Below are 16,899 nucleotides of genomic sequence, written 5' to 3' on the forward strand. Positions count from 1 at the left end.
CAAAACTGCCAATTATGCTTGACATAATAAAATGCCATGGTACCCAATTATATGCATTGTGGCAAGGTTCAAAGAAATTTGAAAAAAATAATAATATTTTAGATATTATTATCGTAACTTATTTGAGATTATTTGACATGTATCATTCTAATTATATAAATTCAACTCTGGCAGACAGGGCAAGTCTACATGGAAAGGAGTTATCATTTCATTTATTGTAAGTTAATGAAAACACTTCAATTGTTAGAAGCATAACTATCTTTAATTAATTTAATCTTTAATTTATTTAGTTTCTTAAAATAACTAGAGAATAAGATCAGAGATTATAGAGATTATTTGTGAGTATCCCTCTAATGGGCTATATTGTATCAACCCCCTTCTGAACTAGTATATATTTTAATTTAAATCAAATTACACATTTAAATATATAAATATATTTTGCATACCTTTTTATGAGTAAATTTGCTTGTTATTTAAATAATCATTTTCTCTCAAAAAGTGGCAAGTGTTTATGTTCCTTCTCAATATGCTTTCTTTTATTAGTTAAATTAGTAAAAGACATGAAAGTTGACTTGCTAAACAGCTGTGTAAATTTCTCCTAGTATATTTCCTGTTAAATAAGAGGACATAAGATTGAGAGATGAGGACTTTCTTGAACAGATATTGTCATATTAAAAGGTTCAATTTCCTCAGTCCTTTTTTACTGTTTATATAAATACCTTTAATTGTTCCTAACATTAAACCGGAGAGAAACATTTTAATGCAAAACTTATGTCAGAGAACCAGGAAAGAAAAATTTTTCCTCCAAGATCTTTTTAGAATTACCCCTATTTTCCTTTTCTTTAGAAGAAATTAGCTTTTTTTGTTTGCAAATAATTTTTTCCGTACTTTTCATTTTGATGTTGCATTCAGGATTTTTAGTTTTTATTTTTCAAACTCTGCTATTCCCATATCTTTCCATTTATTTTATTGCAGATTGGTGGATTTCCCATCTTTCAGGATAACTGTCTTCCAAAACCATCTTACCTGGAATGTCATTCTTCTTAAAGAATACTTAAAAAAAAAAAAAAAAAGACTATTCCAAGATTCTTCCTGAGGGGATTGGGAAAGATGTGGAAGGGATGAGCTGGATACTACTATGGAAACTGGGCGGGCTTCTGTAATGATATTATGTGTGTTACTTGCATCACTCTTACTTACCCTTTTGGTTTCCCATTGTCAGCTCTTTTGAAATAAGCCAGGTCAAGAAATATACAAAAAAATTAGAACTTTATTCATTAATATGGGCTAAAAATAACAAGCCTGAGATTATTTTTCCTTCCGTTCCATCTATGCCAAAGAAAGTTAAAGTGGGGTCATTAAAGTTTCTTTCTTGTGGTATATTTATTTATTTATATTTCATATTTCCAAACCATTCATCTCCCTCAAAGAGGAGGGGCATTAGCATTAGACAGCGAGATATCTGTTTACCTGGCTTTTTAAGGCTAGAAATTCTGGGAGTTGAAGTCCACAGGTCATAAAGGGGCCATAGTTGCCCACCCCTGCCCCAGCAGATGTCCATGGTAGGAAGTGTTCAGAATCGTAAGACTGTCCATAAGAGAATGGGAGTTTTGTTGGAAAAAAGTTTAGAATCCCATTCTCTCCAGAGAGATGTGTCCATCATACCTCATACTCTGCAAATTCTGCAACAGGGCCATGGGATTTCCAGAGAACAAAGTATCAATGAATCTTGAGTAAAAATCATAAATAATCCATGCCCAGTTTATTAATTCCAGAGCTGAAGTGACTTCAGTAACAACTTCAGCAAGTTGACCTGCTCTACATGAGGGGGATTACAATGCCTATAATCACCACACAGCCAATGTGAGTCTAATAAAACTGGGAAGGAGGAAGGAAAAAGTTACTTTTTTCCACTGATATAGTCAGACCTTCTTCCTCCAAAGAAACCTTTTTATCATTTATTCAAGATAGTGTGTGTATGGATGTGGAAGTATACCACTGGTTTTATTTTTCGCCATTTCGTTTTCTATCCGGATATTTTATGTAATTTTTCTGAAGTTTCCAGCCAAGAGCAGTATTTGTATTGCTGTAGACTTGTTTAGTGCTGCCTTCCTTGATATAAGGTGGTCTACTCTGGCTGTTCGTAACATTGTGACTGAGTCGTTTGCCGAGATGGGGCAGGTATAGAAATCAAATCAATAAAAAATTTTTTTATCATTTTAAAAAACGATGAGCTTTTTAAAATCCTAACCTTAATACTAAAGGCTGAGGACAGCAATTTTCCAACAGTAGCACTAGGACAGTGGTGGCGAACCTATGGCACGCGTGCCAGAGGCGGCACTCAGAGCCCTCTCTGTGGGCATGCACACCGTCACCCCAGCCCTGTCAACCCCTCCTCATCAGCAGGCCCCCCTGGAGGAGAGTCGCCCTCTGGGGCGTGAAGCAGCACAGCCAAGCACATGGCAGCTGGGCAGCAGGGACAAGACTGCCCTCACGCCCCGTCGCGCGCAGATGATGCTGTGGATGGAGGGCGGGTCCACCATGGCGCTGCAGGGCCGCCTGAGCGATCGGCGGGCCATGGAGGCGGTGGATGGCCCGGAAGGTGAGGCTGGGTGGGGCGGGGCAGAGCGATGGGGGCGGGGGGGCGGTTTTTGGGCACTCAGTCTCTAAAAGGTTCTCCATCACTGCACTAGGAGAATACGACTTATCATGCAGATTTGTTAAGCAAATCTGACTTCTAATATTGACTGCTTAGTTGCAGACATGTCAAACTCGCGATGTCACGTGACGTTGCGCAACGTATCGGGACAGTTTTGCCATTGCCAGCAATGGGGTGGGTGCAGCTTCTGCATGCTATGTCTGGCCCGCGGGCCGGCAGTTTAACACCCCTGGCTTAATGGAAGCTGTCTGAGAAGATTGCAGTGGTTGATCACATGATCTGGGAAGCGGAAACCATCGTCAATATATGCCAGTTGCCAAGGGCTGAATTTTGATCACATGACCATGGTGATGCTGCAATGGTTGTAAGTGTGAAGGCCAGTTGTCAGTCACTTTTTTTTTAGTGCTTTTGTAACTTCAAACTCACTAAATGAATGGTTGTAAGTCAAGGATTCATTCCCAGGATCTCATTTCAGCCATCTCTTAAACCAGGGGTCTTCAAACTTGGCCCTTCTATGACTTGTGGACTTCACCTCCCAGAATTCCTCAGCCAGCATGCCTGGCTGAGGAATTCTGGGAGTAGAAGTCCACAAGTCATAAAAGGGCCAAGTCTGAAGACCCCTGTCTTATACTCTTATCTCTCTAATGAAAATACTCTTTAAGGATCCCCATGGGCACAGCAAGACTGGAAACACTGAACACCTTTTGTTCTGGCAAGTGCGGTGCCATTGCTAAATGTTTGACAGTGGGTACAAGTAACACTTCTGTGCACATACTCTGAGGGGACACCTATGCACTGCCCTGCTCTGTATGTGGAGAGTAGTGCTCTAAAGGTCAGGAAAGCCTCCTTGATCACATAACGCAGTGAGCTGTAACTGCATCAAATCCTGAAGGCTGTAAGGCAGCCGAGGAGAAATAATTATACTTGGAGATGGGTAATTACAGATAATGGCTGTTTTTTTGAGGGTGGCAAAAAAACAACAACCGCACAGCCCTAACTGAAATGAATATGGCGTTGCACATTAACTTTATGGCAAGCTACAAGTTCAGCCCCGAAACAATGAAAGTTGCAAAGAGATTTTTTTTTTTTTTTTAGCTGTAAAAAAAAACACCAGGTAAAACTTCTGGCTTCTGTTGTGCTCTTTCTCCCTCTATTCCCAAAACAACCTTGATGGCTCAGAAAAGCTGGCCCAGCAGCAAGGGACAGCAAAAATTGCTCTGTCATGAGAGGTCTGGTGGGAGAAACATATTGTTCCACCGGTTCCTGATTATGGCTTTAGGGAGTGATTTCACACCACTCTCATTCAAGGCTCTTGTTCGACCTCAAACGCAGCCTTAAAGCCAGGTCTGTTAATGAGGAAGGGAGGATGCGTTCAGCCGAGGGGAGGGCCGGGCTGGAAACTGCTGAGTCGGGAGCTAAACTTCTTTTGTGATCAGAAAAGAAGTTTGGGATGTGTGAAATAATTACTTCCAGTTGAGAGATATCGCAACGTAAAAAAATAAAATCGAAGGTGGCCAGTGGCTTTGCCTGAAAAAATAGTTTTTATTGCCCTTTTAAGAATGTGCAGGCAGACTGTAAAAAGGTTAGCCGTAAACCCCAATATGCAGTAAATAGAGAATACTTCCACTGGTACTTTTTAGCAGCTTTAGATGCCTAATAAGTTTGGCAGGGGATCTAAGCTGTGGGATTTTTATATCTTAAGTGTATTCGTCACGTTCCCAGACACCGGTAGTCCTCAGCTTACGACCGCATTTCAGACCAGAATTTCTATTGCTAGGCAAGGTGGCTGTTAAGTGAGCTGCGCCCGATTTTACGACCTTTTTGTCAGGGTTGTTAAGCGAATCACTGCAGTTCTTAAGCGAATCAAGCTTTCCCTATTAAATTTGCTTCTTGGGAAGGTCACAAAATGGCAGTCATATGACCCTGGGATGCTGGTTGCCAAGTGCCTGAATTTTGTTCACGTGACCCTGGGGGGATGCTGGGATGAGGTTGGAAGTGGGAAGACTGTAAATCACTTTTTTCAGTGCTGCTGTAACTTTGAACGGTTGCTAAAAGAATTACTGTAAGTCGAGGACTACCTGTATATTAAAGAAGAAGACAAAGCCTGGCATCAGGAACTTCTTTAGTGCAGCAGCTTCTTTCCTTGAGTGAGTTGAAGAAACCAAGTACATTTGACCCCGTAAACGCAGGGAGAAACTCTTAATCTCTATTGCCCCAGAGGGTAAGATTAAACTGAATGGCTTCAAGTTACTGGTTATACTAGGTCTTGGCAGGGGTTTGAGCAGTGTTGTAATCTAGGGAAAGGGTGTGATCTTCGCTGTAGGTCCTCAAGTAGAGGCTCTACATGAATCATCAGTTGGATATGTTCTAACTCTGTTTTCTGGGATGAGCAACAATATAAAACGCTTCTTTTTCTGTAGTGAGCAGCAGACAGATTTCAGCACAGTAACTACTCTCATTTACCTCAGGCTTATTTTATTTGTTCAGTTTTGGTGCTGCCCAGAGTACTTCTGGAGTAAAGCCACCAAAACTGAATTTAGTAATGATGATGGTTATGGCTTACCCCGATGACTTTGTTCATTCGGTCAAAAGCTGAACTCTACTTCTGGTTTTGTCACTTACTGTGTGGTCCATAAACATTTGACATTTTGAGTTTGTGATGCTTGGGAGAGCCGGGAAGATAGTTTTCTCCTCTGTTTACCTACTGCAAACGCGTATACCTTTTTGTCTAACATGTTATGGTCTCCTTGCAGCATATAAAACACTGGATGATTGAGAACATCTTTTTATTGTATTAAGTCTTTCCTCTGCCAGTGCTGTTGTGGGCTCAGTCTGCATCCACTGCACCTCGTCGGCACATTCCATTATCTGACATTTGCAAAGCTGCCTCTTGAACCGTGCGCCTTTGTAAAGCATTAATTGGACACAAGGGCTTGATCAGATGTTGCACTTGGATGGATTGTGTTGTCTTTGTGGTTAGCCAACTGCCTTTTCCTCATCACCTGAAGATGTTAGCTAGCTAGTCACCTAAACGGATCACATTGATGAAGAACACATTACTTATGTCTTTGTTCATTAGTGCATTCATGCAATTCTCTCTCCATCCCTGTGTAGACAGCGGTTATAGTCTGTGATTGTCTTGCATCACTCTCTAGGGACTGAGGTTAAACAAAGAAAATACTTCAGAGCACGTAAATTGGAAGAAGAGGTCTATCACAGCCGACCAAAATTCAGCCATAGAACATTAGTAAACACACCCACATAACCTAACCTAGTGGTTAAAGCATCAAGCTAGAAACCAGGAGACTATGAGTTCTTGTCCTACCTTAAGCTTGAAAGCCAGCTGGGTGATTTTGGACCAGATTCAGCCCTACCCATCTCACAGGCTAGTTGTGTGAAAAATAGGAGGAGGAAGGTAAATTGGTTGTGTTTGCCACCTTGAGTTATTTATAAAAATAATAAAGACTGGATTTAAATAAATCAATGAAAAACTTGTACGTGCACAGTTTATAATTTGAAGAGCCACAGTTATAAGTGAGCAATGTGTGATTTAAAACTCTTTAAGACATACAGTTTGAAGATTGTGATCACACATTAGCTCACTTGAATTACTCCAGTTGCTAATTGCTTTAAAGGCTGTGGTTAAGAACACTGCCAGGGGAAAAGCGTAAGGCAGTGATGGCGAACCTTTTAGTGATCAAGTGCCCCAAAACCTCCCTGCCCACCCCAACTCTGCGCCCCGCCCACCCGCATGGCCACCCACCGCTTCCACGGCCCACCGCAGCAGATCGCCCAGGCAGCCCAGCACCGCCATGGCGGCCACGCCCTCCGCCCATCCCCTGCAGCATCATCTGCGTGTGACAGGGCCGAGACCAGAGTCTTGTCCCCGCTGCCTGGCTGCCATGCTCTTGGCTGTGCTGCTCTGCATGGACTGTGCTCGGGGGCAACTCTCCTCCAAGGGGGCTTCTGGTGAGGAGTGGGGGGCCGCGGGGCTGGGGTGACGGTGCACATGCCCACAGAGAGGGCTCTGAGTGCCACCTCTGGCACGCGTGCCATGGGTTCACCACCACTGGCGTAAGGGAATCAACTGGATTGTTTCAGTACACATAAAAATTCCCTTTGGTATCTCTGAATCTGAAGAAGATATACCAGTCTCATATTAGCTCAAACAGTAGACCAGCACTCAGTAGATGGTCAGTTTAAATAAGCTAAACTTGGCCACTATTAACTAATCAAACAACTCAAGAGTACATAATGTTTGAATTACTTCCTTAGTTCTCTTGTGTGGCTTTTTTTTTAATGGAACTTTCTAAATTAATGGTGAATTGGTTCTTCTTGCAGTGGACTTCCAGAGAGAAAATCCTCCCCAAAAGGAAATTTGTTGACTCTTCCATAGATCACGAATGTGAAAATATTTGGACATCAAAACATATTAGCACATAAATTAAGATGCTAGAAAAATCCAGCATAGAGTTTTGGGGATCAGCTTTCCAAGCATTAGGCCTGATTTCTTCTAGGAATAGGAGATTACCCAATCATTGCGTCATTAAGGTTGATGGGTTTGCTGGTAAGTTGTATCTAGTCCATGCTGTATTTTGTTCTAAATTCTCCCTGGATGTTTCCCCACAAAGGGCTCAGAGTAGAAATAATGTTTTGGACCTTCTACTTTTTATGGGAAAAGATCAGATATATCATCTGTATGATGCATTGCTGTCATTCTGTACTTTTTATGCATTCATCCATCATTTGTCAGACCAAAGAAAGTTCTAACACTGAAGAGGAATTTAGTTTCCAAGGAAAGAATACGCTTATAGATAGTGCATTTACGTCTTTTTTCTCTCTTTTTGCTTATAATACAGTTCTGGTACAGTCATGTGTCAAAAAATAAAGCTATTAAATACTAATATTCAAATATAAACTATACAGTAATTCATAGCTTTGTGTTTGTGATGACTTTTAATCATTGTGAACAGGTGCCATGCTTCCAACTGTTACCTATGGCAGCAACATCACATCCTAATATGGACAGAATGTAATAGGATGTAAAGAGCCATGGTGGCGCAGTATTGCAAGCTATATTTGCTGATTGCCAGGAGTTTGATTCTGGCTGGCTCAAAATGAGATTCCAGATTGTTGGGGGCAATGTGTTAACCCTGTAAACCGCTTAGAGAAGGCTGTAAAGCACTATGAGGCGGAATATAAGTCTAAGTGCTGTTGCTATTAAAACTGAATGTTTTAGATTCATTTTCCAGAAAGGTGACCCGAAGCACATCATAGTGAGAACAGTCCATAAGAATTGCAAGAATTACAACAATCCGTAATTTTTTTAAGCAGCTGAATCTCAATCTCAATCCTTCCTTCCTTCCTTCCTTCCTTCCTTCCTTCCTTCCTTCCTTCCTTCCTTCCTTCCTTCCTTCCTTCCTTCCTTCCTTCCTTCCTTGTGACAAAACAGATTGTATGTTTTGCATAGATATACATGCATACAGAAAAAACAATACTACATACTTGTTGGAAACCCAATTCCAATCCCATTTGTACCTAATATCAGGAAAATACTAAGTGGGCAGTGCTAAGATTCATATATCTGGAAGCAGCTTTTCTCTCCAGGTAAAGTCTGCATTATTGCTTCTGTCCTCATCCTAAAATTCAGCCTGGATCTCAGTACTCACCCTAAACACATATGTTTCCAATTGTCAGGAAAGAAGTCCCTGCAGGGCCAACTAACAACACTTTGCTGTCTCACCCAGACCATCACAGGTCTCCCCATCATTCTACTACTATTGCTGTAGGTTAAGATGCCACCTTTTTAATAAGAAGAAAAAGGAAGGGTTGCTTTGTGGCTTGATTTATTGGGGAAAAGTGATGAAAGTTCCAGACTTCTCTTTTAGTACTTCTCTGCCTTTTTACTTCTTATTCCATTCCCCAGCCCTCGGGGTGAATGGCTTCTCCCACAAACTCTATAGCACTCTCTTTCCCTGGCGTCCCTGTGCTTGCACACATGCATGTACTCTTCACCCTCTGTCTGCAGTTTCCTTGATTTCTCTTTGCACTGTAGCACACCCCCAACTCATGCGTGGCCTGTGCCTCCCCAACCCCCTGTGGCATCCCTATGTTGCTTACTTGGGACTCCCTCCTCTTCTCGTTTAATGAGCTGCATGTCTTGGAGTTTACAACAATGACCTGGATTGCCGTCATTAAGCAATGTGGTCACATGACATCACAATTTACGACCGCATCACTTAATGACGGAAATCCTAGTCCTAATTGCCTTCATAACTTGAGGACTGCTCATGTTAGCTCTTAATTGTGTGGGAGAGACTGACTCCCATTTGCTGGATGGGAAATAAAGCATAATGTCTGTGTTCAGATTCACTTTTGCTGTTGTCCCCTTCTTGGTGCCCTCCAGATGTAGAAATGCTGATTGGAAATTCTTGAAGTTGTGATGTAGCACATCTGGAGGATGCTAAATTGAGGAAGCTTGGATTCACTTGCGGCCCCCAGTTCTTAAATGCTGCCAGGGTCATTGCAGAAAAACTTTGCTAGCCAAGTGCAGTAGCTTTGGGGGACATCTTGTACCCTGGCAAGAGCCATTTGTTTTGCAACATAGCTGACTCCGTAGCTGTGTTGTTTTTCAAAGTTTGTGTATTGTACCTTCTACAAAAATGAATGATTGCTAACAACTCATAATATCCTGTCTTCCTGATGCCTTTTGTCCAAGTGAAAGATCAATAAGGGTATTCATCAAATGGGGTATTGATCTGGGTGTAAAAGATCTGCATTTCTCATTGAGAGTATGGGACAGGATAGATGCTGTCTTAAGGATTTTATAACATGGAGAACAATTGATATATATATATATATATATATATTAAAAGAAATCATCCCCTTGACTGTTAGAAATTGAATCCTTTATTTTACTGACCTTTTCAAAGATGGAAACCAATGCAGAGTCTCCACATCCATTTTTGTACAATTTAAAATTTCCTTTTGCCTTGGAATTATTTGATTTCCACACTTGCAGCCTTTTTAGCACCTTATGTTAAATATTTATTGTTGCTAGTATTTTGAAATATAGCTAGATTTAGTGAAAAAATACTTTTCTCTCTCTCTTATATATATCTTCTTGGAATTATTTACAGTATCATGCTGTGTTTCTATAGCTATGCTGATTAACCGTTGCTTTCCTAAACTGAAAAACTGGACCCAGCGTAATTTCTTTTCCCAGTGGCCTCATACAACAAAACATCTAGGCCTGCCCCTGTTCTTTTTTGAATAGAAGATTGTCCAGATCTGATATGCGCATGTAGAAAATGAGAATCTACTAGTAAATCACTAGGTGATTTACTAGGCATTTCTTACTGATTTGGGATAATGTCAGGTGTGAACAATCAGCTCCACATATGAAGAGTTCCAGTTAACTACTTTATTGCTTATACCTATTTCACAGCAATCTTCCCAGTCTGGCAGTTTACACCTAGACCAAACTAGATAAGATTCAGTGGGATTCAAGGGGAGTATGGGCTGCCCTCTTGTGCCTACATAAGGATTCCAGACTAATTATCTGCTTGACTCCTTCCCCTGGCTTAGACAGTCTCTCTCCAACGGGAAGGGTTTCTAAGTATCAATCCTCTATTCCACATCGCTCCTTCCCAAAAAGAGGCAGCTTAAAATATAACCAAGAAAACAAAATGATGAATTTTGATACGAAAGCTGGGACCTCAGAGCTCACGTGGAAGCTGAAAGTGTCCAGTTCCTTAATTCTAAGCCTATTTCTGTGTCTCTGGAAAAGGCCTGTTACACAACCCCTTCTGGCAGGTGGAGTCAAGGAGAAGCCTTTTCCCCTATTGTCCTGACTCTGTGAAACACTCTACCATCGGAGGTGAGAACTGCTCCCTTGTGCTTTTGGCCTTCTGGAAGGGATAAAAACTTGGTTTTACTAGTTGGCTTGGGCCCCCAAGGGGGTGTGTGCTCACAGCTGGAGGTGGATGACAGGGTAAGAAGACCTCGTCCCTGTACCGTCCGTCTCTTGGTTCCTGGTTTTTTGCATGTTTTAAAATTCTAATTTGCATAGTTTAAATTTTTAGTTGCTTTTCTATTTATCTTTTTTACGCTCTGTAAGCCATCCAGAGTTGCCTTATCAGGAAGGTGGGTGACATATAAATTTAATAAATAAAGAAATAAACAATTTCTCTTTTTTATATACAACTCTACCGGTTAGGTTTTGAAATTTAAGGAAAAACAGCTTCTGCGCTGCAATCTTGAAGTTGCCTCATTGTGGATCTCTATAGCAAATATATCCCTTTCTCCTTTCCTTTCCTTTCCTTTCCTTTCCTTTCCTTTCCTTTCCTTTCCTTTCCTTTCCAATATTGCAGTGTACATTGGTGCTTTTCTGATTTATAGCCAGTGAATTAGCCACCAGTTGCTTAGAATGATTTGTTTATTGATTGTAGAAGCCATTTAATTCCAAGTGTGGCATTTTTTTGTCGAAATCATTATTGCTTCCACTGTTGACAGTTTATGAGGAATGACATTGCTAATATGATAATACAGCTTGATTCAAAGATAGGCCATGTGGCAAGATGATGTAGCCCTCAACTTGTTTTCTCAGTTGGCTTTCAGATTTTAATAAATCATGTGAGAGCTTAGTTGTGTGCTGCCGCAATGTGCAAACAGTGGCAAGAAAGAATTGTCCATTTAAATGCAGTGGTCAATCTAATTTCCATGACTACTCTGGAAGGCTTGTGTGGGTTTTTCTCACTTTACAGTCAGATGGTGTCACTCTTGAGAATTGTAGTCTAATTCATTTCAGTGATGGAAGAATGTCTAGGGTAATATTAGTAGTATTAGCCTTACCCTTTCCATACTATGGTCATCTTTTTTTTTGTGCCCAAACAGTAAATATGGGTTTTTTATTTGGTATAATCCATATATTTTCCTCCTGGTTTGGAAGATACTGCAGTTTCTACAGTGACATTGCCCCAGTAATCAAACTGTAGTATGACAGCATCTCAAATATTCCAGTGAGTAATTGAGCCAAATCTAATTGAAGACATATCTATCTGTGCAGACTCAGAATTACTTATTAATATGAACACGAATACTTCCTTGCGATTGTGATATGGAGTCTCACTTGTTAGGGAAAGGGGAGCACATTGCTCTACTTTTGGAGAATGTCCAAGACAGCCCTTTTTGCACAGGTAAGTGCTTCCTTCTTTAGGTCCTGGGCTACAACTTCCTATCATCCACAGCCATGTGTGTAAATGCAATTTGAGGACTGAAGAATATCTACAGATAGTCCTTGCTTATTGACTGCTTTATGACTGTTTGAATTTATGACAGCTACAGAACGGGTGCTTTGTGGTCTGTTGCAAATGGTTCACTGCCCCCCCTCCACAGTCACATGGGCGCATATTGGGTGGGTTAGCTTTACAACCCATGATGACATTCTGTGGTTACGTCGCAGTGATTTGCAATGTTTTTTGCTAGTTTCCCACAAAAATTGCCCGTTCAAATGAATGGGTTCACTTAACAACTATGGAGTTTGCTTAATGACTGTGATGTTTCCTTAACAACTGCCACAAAAAAAAAATTCTTCTGGTCACCAGGGTCCCTTGACGTAAGACCTTAATGATTCACAAGTGTAATCCTGGACTCAGTTACGGTCGTGAGTGAAGAACTACGTGCACATGTCCTCCCATTTCTGCTGCAGTCAGTGATGTGGAACCAGGTACCATAGAGGGTGTTGGATCTCAGGTGTGAAGACAAATAATCTGCTTATCCATCTAAATTTTACTATAATTGACTCCACTCTAGTTGCAAAAGCACAGGACATAAAGATGGTAAATAAAAAAAAAAAAGAAGAGGTAGCAATGGAACTGAGCTGTGCAGGAGGACTGGCAACACTAAATGCTTTTTTATGAATGGACAATTACGATTTTTTCCTCTTGTTGTGGCACCTGAGATAATGTAGAAAAAGACTTATTTTGATCTCATTTCTCTACTACTTCCATCCTCTGTTCAGTTGCTGCTCCCTCGTACTTTCTTTTGCTTTGCATNCCTCCCGCCGCCCCAACCCCCGCACGGAGCATTCTTCCGTTGCCCCAACCCCCGCACGGAGTGTCCTGCTCCTGCCGCCCCAAACCCTCGCATGGAGCGAACTTTTAGAGACCACGTGTGCTGGGGCGATGGCGCGTGCCCACAGAGAGGGCTCCGCGTGCCGCCTCTGGCACGCGTGCCATAGGTTCGCCACCACTGACCTAGACCAAACTAGATAAGATTCAGTGGGATTCAAGGGGAGTATGGGCTGCCCTCTTGTGCCTACATAAGGATTCCAGACTAATTATCTGCTTGACTCCTTCCCCTGGCTTAGACAGTCTCTCTCCAAGGGATAACTTGGGAAGGGTTTCTATTCCATATCCCTCCTTCCCAAAAAGAGGCAGCTTAAAATATAACCAAGAAAAGAAAATAATGAATTTTGATATGAAAGCTGGGACCTCAGTGCTCACGTGGAAGCTGAGAGTGTCCAGTTCCTTAATTCTAAGCCTATTTCTGTGTCTCTGGAAGAGGCCTGTTACACACCCCCTTCTGGCAGGTGGAGTCAAGGAGAAGCCTTTTCCCCTATTGTCCTGACTCTGTGAAACACTCTACCATCGGAGGTGAGAACTGCTCCCATGTGCTTTTGGCCTTCTGGAAGGGATTAAAACTTGGTTTTACTAGTTGGCTTGGGGCCCCCCAAGGTGGGTGCTCACTGCTGGAAGTGGATGACAGGATAAAAAGACCGTGTCCCTATACCGTCCGTCTCTTGGTTCCTGGTTTTTTGTATGTTTTAAATTTTTAATTTGCATAGTTTAAATTTTTAGTTGCTTTTCTATTTATCTTTTTTACGATCTTTAAGCCATCCAGAGTTGCCTTATCAGGAAGGTGGGTGACATATAAATTTAATAAATAAACAAACAATTTCTCTTTTTTATATACAACTCTACCGGTTAGGTTTTGAAATTTAAGGAAAAACAGCGTCTATGCTGTAATCTTGAAGTTGCCTCATTGTGGATCTCTATAGCAAATAAATCCCTCTTTCCTTTCCTTTCCTTTCCTTTCCTTTCCTTTCCTTTCCTTTCCTTTCCTTTCCTTTCCTTTCCTTTCCGATATTGCAGTGCACATTGGTGCTTTTCTGATTTATAGCCAGTGAATTAGCCACCAGTTGCTTAGAATGATTTGTTTATTGATTGTAGAAGTCATTTAATTCCAAGTGTGGCATTTTTTTTGTCGAAATCATTATTGCTTTCACTGTTGACAGTTTATGAGGAATGACATTGCTAATATGATAATACAGCTTGATTCAAAGATAGGCCATGTGGCAAGATGATGTAGCCCTCAACTTGTTTTCTCAGTTGGCTTTCAGATTTTAATAAATCATGTGAGAGCTTAGTTGTGTGCTGCCGCAATGTGCAAACAGTGGCAAGAAAGAATTGTCCATTTAAATGCAGTGGTCAATCTAATTTCCATGACTACTCTGGAAGGCTTGTGTGGGTTTTTCTCACTTTACAGTCAGATGGTGTCACTCTTGAGAATTGTAGTCTAATTCATTTCAGTGATGGAAGAATGTATAGGGTAATATTAGTAGTATTAGCCTTACCCTTTCCATACTTATGGTCATCTTTTTTTTTTGTGCCCAAACAGTAAATATGGGTTTTTTATTTGGTATAATCCATATATTTTCCTCCTGGTTTGGAAGATACTGCAGTTTCTACAGTGACATTGCCCCAGTAATCAAACTGTAGTATGACAGCATCTCAAATATTCCAGTGAGTAATTGAGCCAAATCTAATTGAAGACATATCTATCTGTGCAGACTCAGAATTACTTATTAATATGAACACGAATACTTCCTTGCGATTGTGATATGGAGTCTCACTTGTTAGGGAAAGGGGAGCACATTGCTCTACTTTTGGAGATGTCCAAGACAGCCCTTTTTGCACAGGTAAGTGCTTCCTTCTTTAGGTCCTGGGCTACAACTTCCTATCATCCACAGCCATGTGTGTAAATGCAATTTGAGGACTGAAGAATATCGACAGATAGTCCTTGCTTATTGACTGCTTTATGACTGTTTGAATTTATGACAGCTACAGAACGGGTGCTTTGTGGTCTATTGTAAATGGTTCACTCCCCCCCCCTCCACAGTCACATGGGCGCATATTGGGTGGGTTAGCTTTACAACCCATGATGACATTCTGTGGTTACGTCACAGTGATTTGCAATGTTTTTTGCTAGTTTCCCACAAAAATTACCCGTTCAAATGAGTGGGTTCACTTAACAACCATGGAGTTTGCTTAATGACTGTGATGTTTGCTTAACAATTGCCACAAAAAAAAATTCTTCTGGTCACCAGGGTCTCTTGACGTAAGACCTTAATGATTCACAAGTGTAATCCTGGACTCAGTTATGGTCGTGAGTGAAGAACTACGTGCACATGTCCTCCCATTTCTGCTGCAGTCAGTGATGTGGAACCAGGTACCATAGAGGGTGTTGGATCTCAGGTGTGAAGACAAATAATCTGCTTATCCATCTAAATTTTACTATAATTGACTCCACTCTAGTTGCAAAAGCAGGACATAAAGATGGTAAATCAAAAAAAAAAAAAAGGTCTTCTCCATCGTTACCTTGACTCGACACGTCCTCCTGACCGTTGTGATTTACGAAAAAATACTTACCTGTTAATGCTAAAAAAGGAGAACAACACCGTGGACTCTATTACATCTTTTTCTGAATAAAACTAGAGTAAAGAGATGATGAAGGTAGGAGACAAGTCAACGACGAGGGAGCATGAAAGAAAACGAAACGTATGCATTCTGTAGTCCAGAATGCACCAAGGGATAAAATGCAGATTTTTCAGGTTGCTTCTGTTGCTTAATAATTTGGTCCTTTCTTCAATTCTTTCTCTTTTTTGTTCCCTTTCTCTTTTTACAGAAGGACGGATGCTGATTCAAGACATTCCTTCCCTGGCCAGCAGAGGGCATCTGGAGAGCACATCTGACTTAGTTATGGACCCCACCTACTACAGCAGTTTATACCAGCCATCCCTGTATCCTTATTACAACAACCTTTACAACTATTCTCAGTATCAAATGGCTGTGGCCACTGAAACCACCTCTGGTGATATGGGAAGTCCACTGACAGGGTCACCTGTTAAGAGCAGCCTCCGAAGCCTCCCAACAACTTATATGTCAAGCCAGTCGGGAAACCAATGGCAGGTACAGTATAAATGAGTAGGTACAGTATAAATGAGTAAAGGCATGGCCTTGTTTGATGAATTAAGATTGTTCTGAGTTCATTGAGAATCACTGGAATTGCTGTGGTTCTATAGGTTCAAAGCACATGACATCTTCCCTAAGTTGATATTCCCCAGAGATTTGGGGCTAAAACTGCCATTATTCCCAGTTATTGTTGCTAATTGTCAGTGACGGTGGCAATTGTAGTTCAACATATCTAGGGAGGAGCAGATGTGTTCCAAAAAAAAAAAAAAGAAGACACAAACAGAATTGTCATTCTCTTAGGTTCTTCCCTCCTCAAAATAGGTAAATGTTAATTAAGATTCTGTCTTGAGATTTATTGGGAATCTATGTTTATCAGCATCTCAGGAGTCGTTCTCTTTGCTGTTACTGGTTTTGTATTTTTACATAAATGTAACTAGTAGTGGAGCATTTGACCAGAACTGAGGATATTGGTTTAAATTCACACTTAGCCATGAAGCACATTGGTTAAACTTTGATCATTGCTCACCCTACCCGACTCCACAGAATTGATATGCAGAAAAACTAAGGGGGGGTAAAAATCATAGCGTTTGTGCAGAATAAATGAATAACAGAACTGCTGTTTCTCTGGATAAAGACTTGCCACATTGCTTCATTATCTTACGTTTATTATGAAAATGGTTTGCATTGGTGAGAACTCTACTTGGATATAAACCCACTGAATAAAAGATAGCAGCCTGAAAAGTATTAAATAAATTGTATGACACACTGATGCAGACCATTTCTCTGTCTAATATGATTGGCAGCGGCTCTTTGGCGTTTCGGTCTGAAATTTTTCCTACTTCCCTCTGGAGATACAACCTGGGCCTTCCAGCTGCAGGACGTCTGTCCTACCACTTGCTTTCAGCCTTGGAGTGATTACATTTCATGCATTTAGGGACTTATCCAACTAGGAAAAGCTGTTTTTCAAAGCAGGCCAAAGACGAATTG

General features: G+C 41.0%; 1 protein-coding gene across 1 annotated transcript in view; it reads left to right on the forward strand.

Moving 5' to 3' along the window:
* The window catches only part of DMRT1 (doublesex and mab-3 related transcription factor 1), a 72,173-nt gene that overhangs the window by 19,129 nt on the left and 36,145 nt on the right, over nt 1–16,899 (forward strand). The window contains exon 3 of the mRNA XM_015818032.1: nt 15,626–15,909. Coding sequence (XP_015673518.1) covers nt 15,626–15,909 — 284 coding nt within the window. The remainder of the gene's footprint in view (nt 1–15,625; nt 15,910–16,899) is intronic.

Source organism: Protobothrops mucrosquamatus, unplaced genomic scaffold, assembly GCF_001527695.2.
Source record: "Protobothrops mucrosquamatus isolate PMUCROS unplaced genomic scaffold, P.Mucros_1.0 scaffold667, whole genome shotgun sequence".
Classification (NCBI taxonomy): Eukaryota; Metazoa; Chordata; class Lepidosauria; order Squamata; family Viperidae; genus Protobothrops; species Protobothrops mucrosquamatus.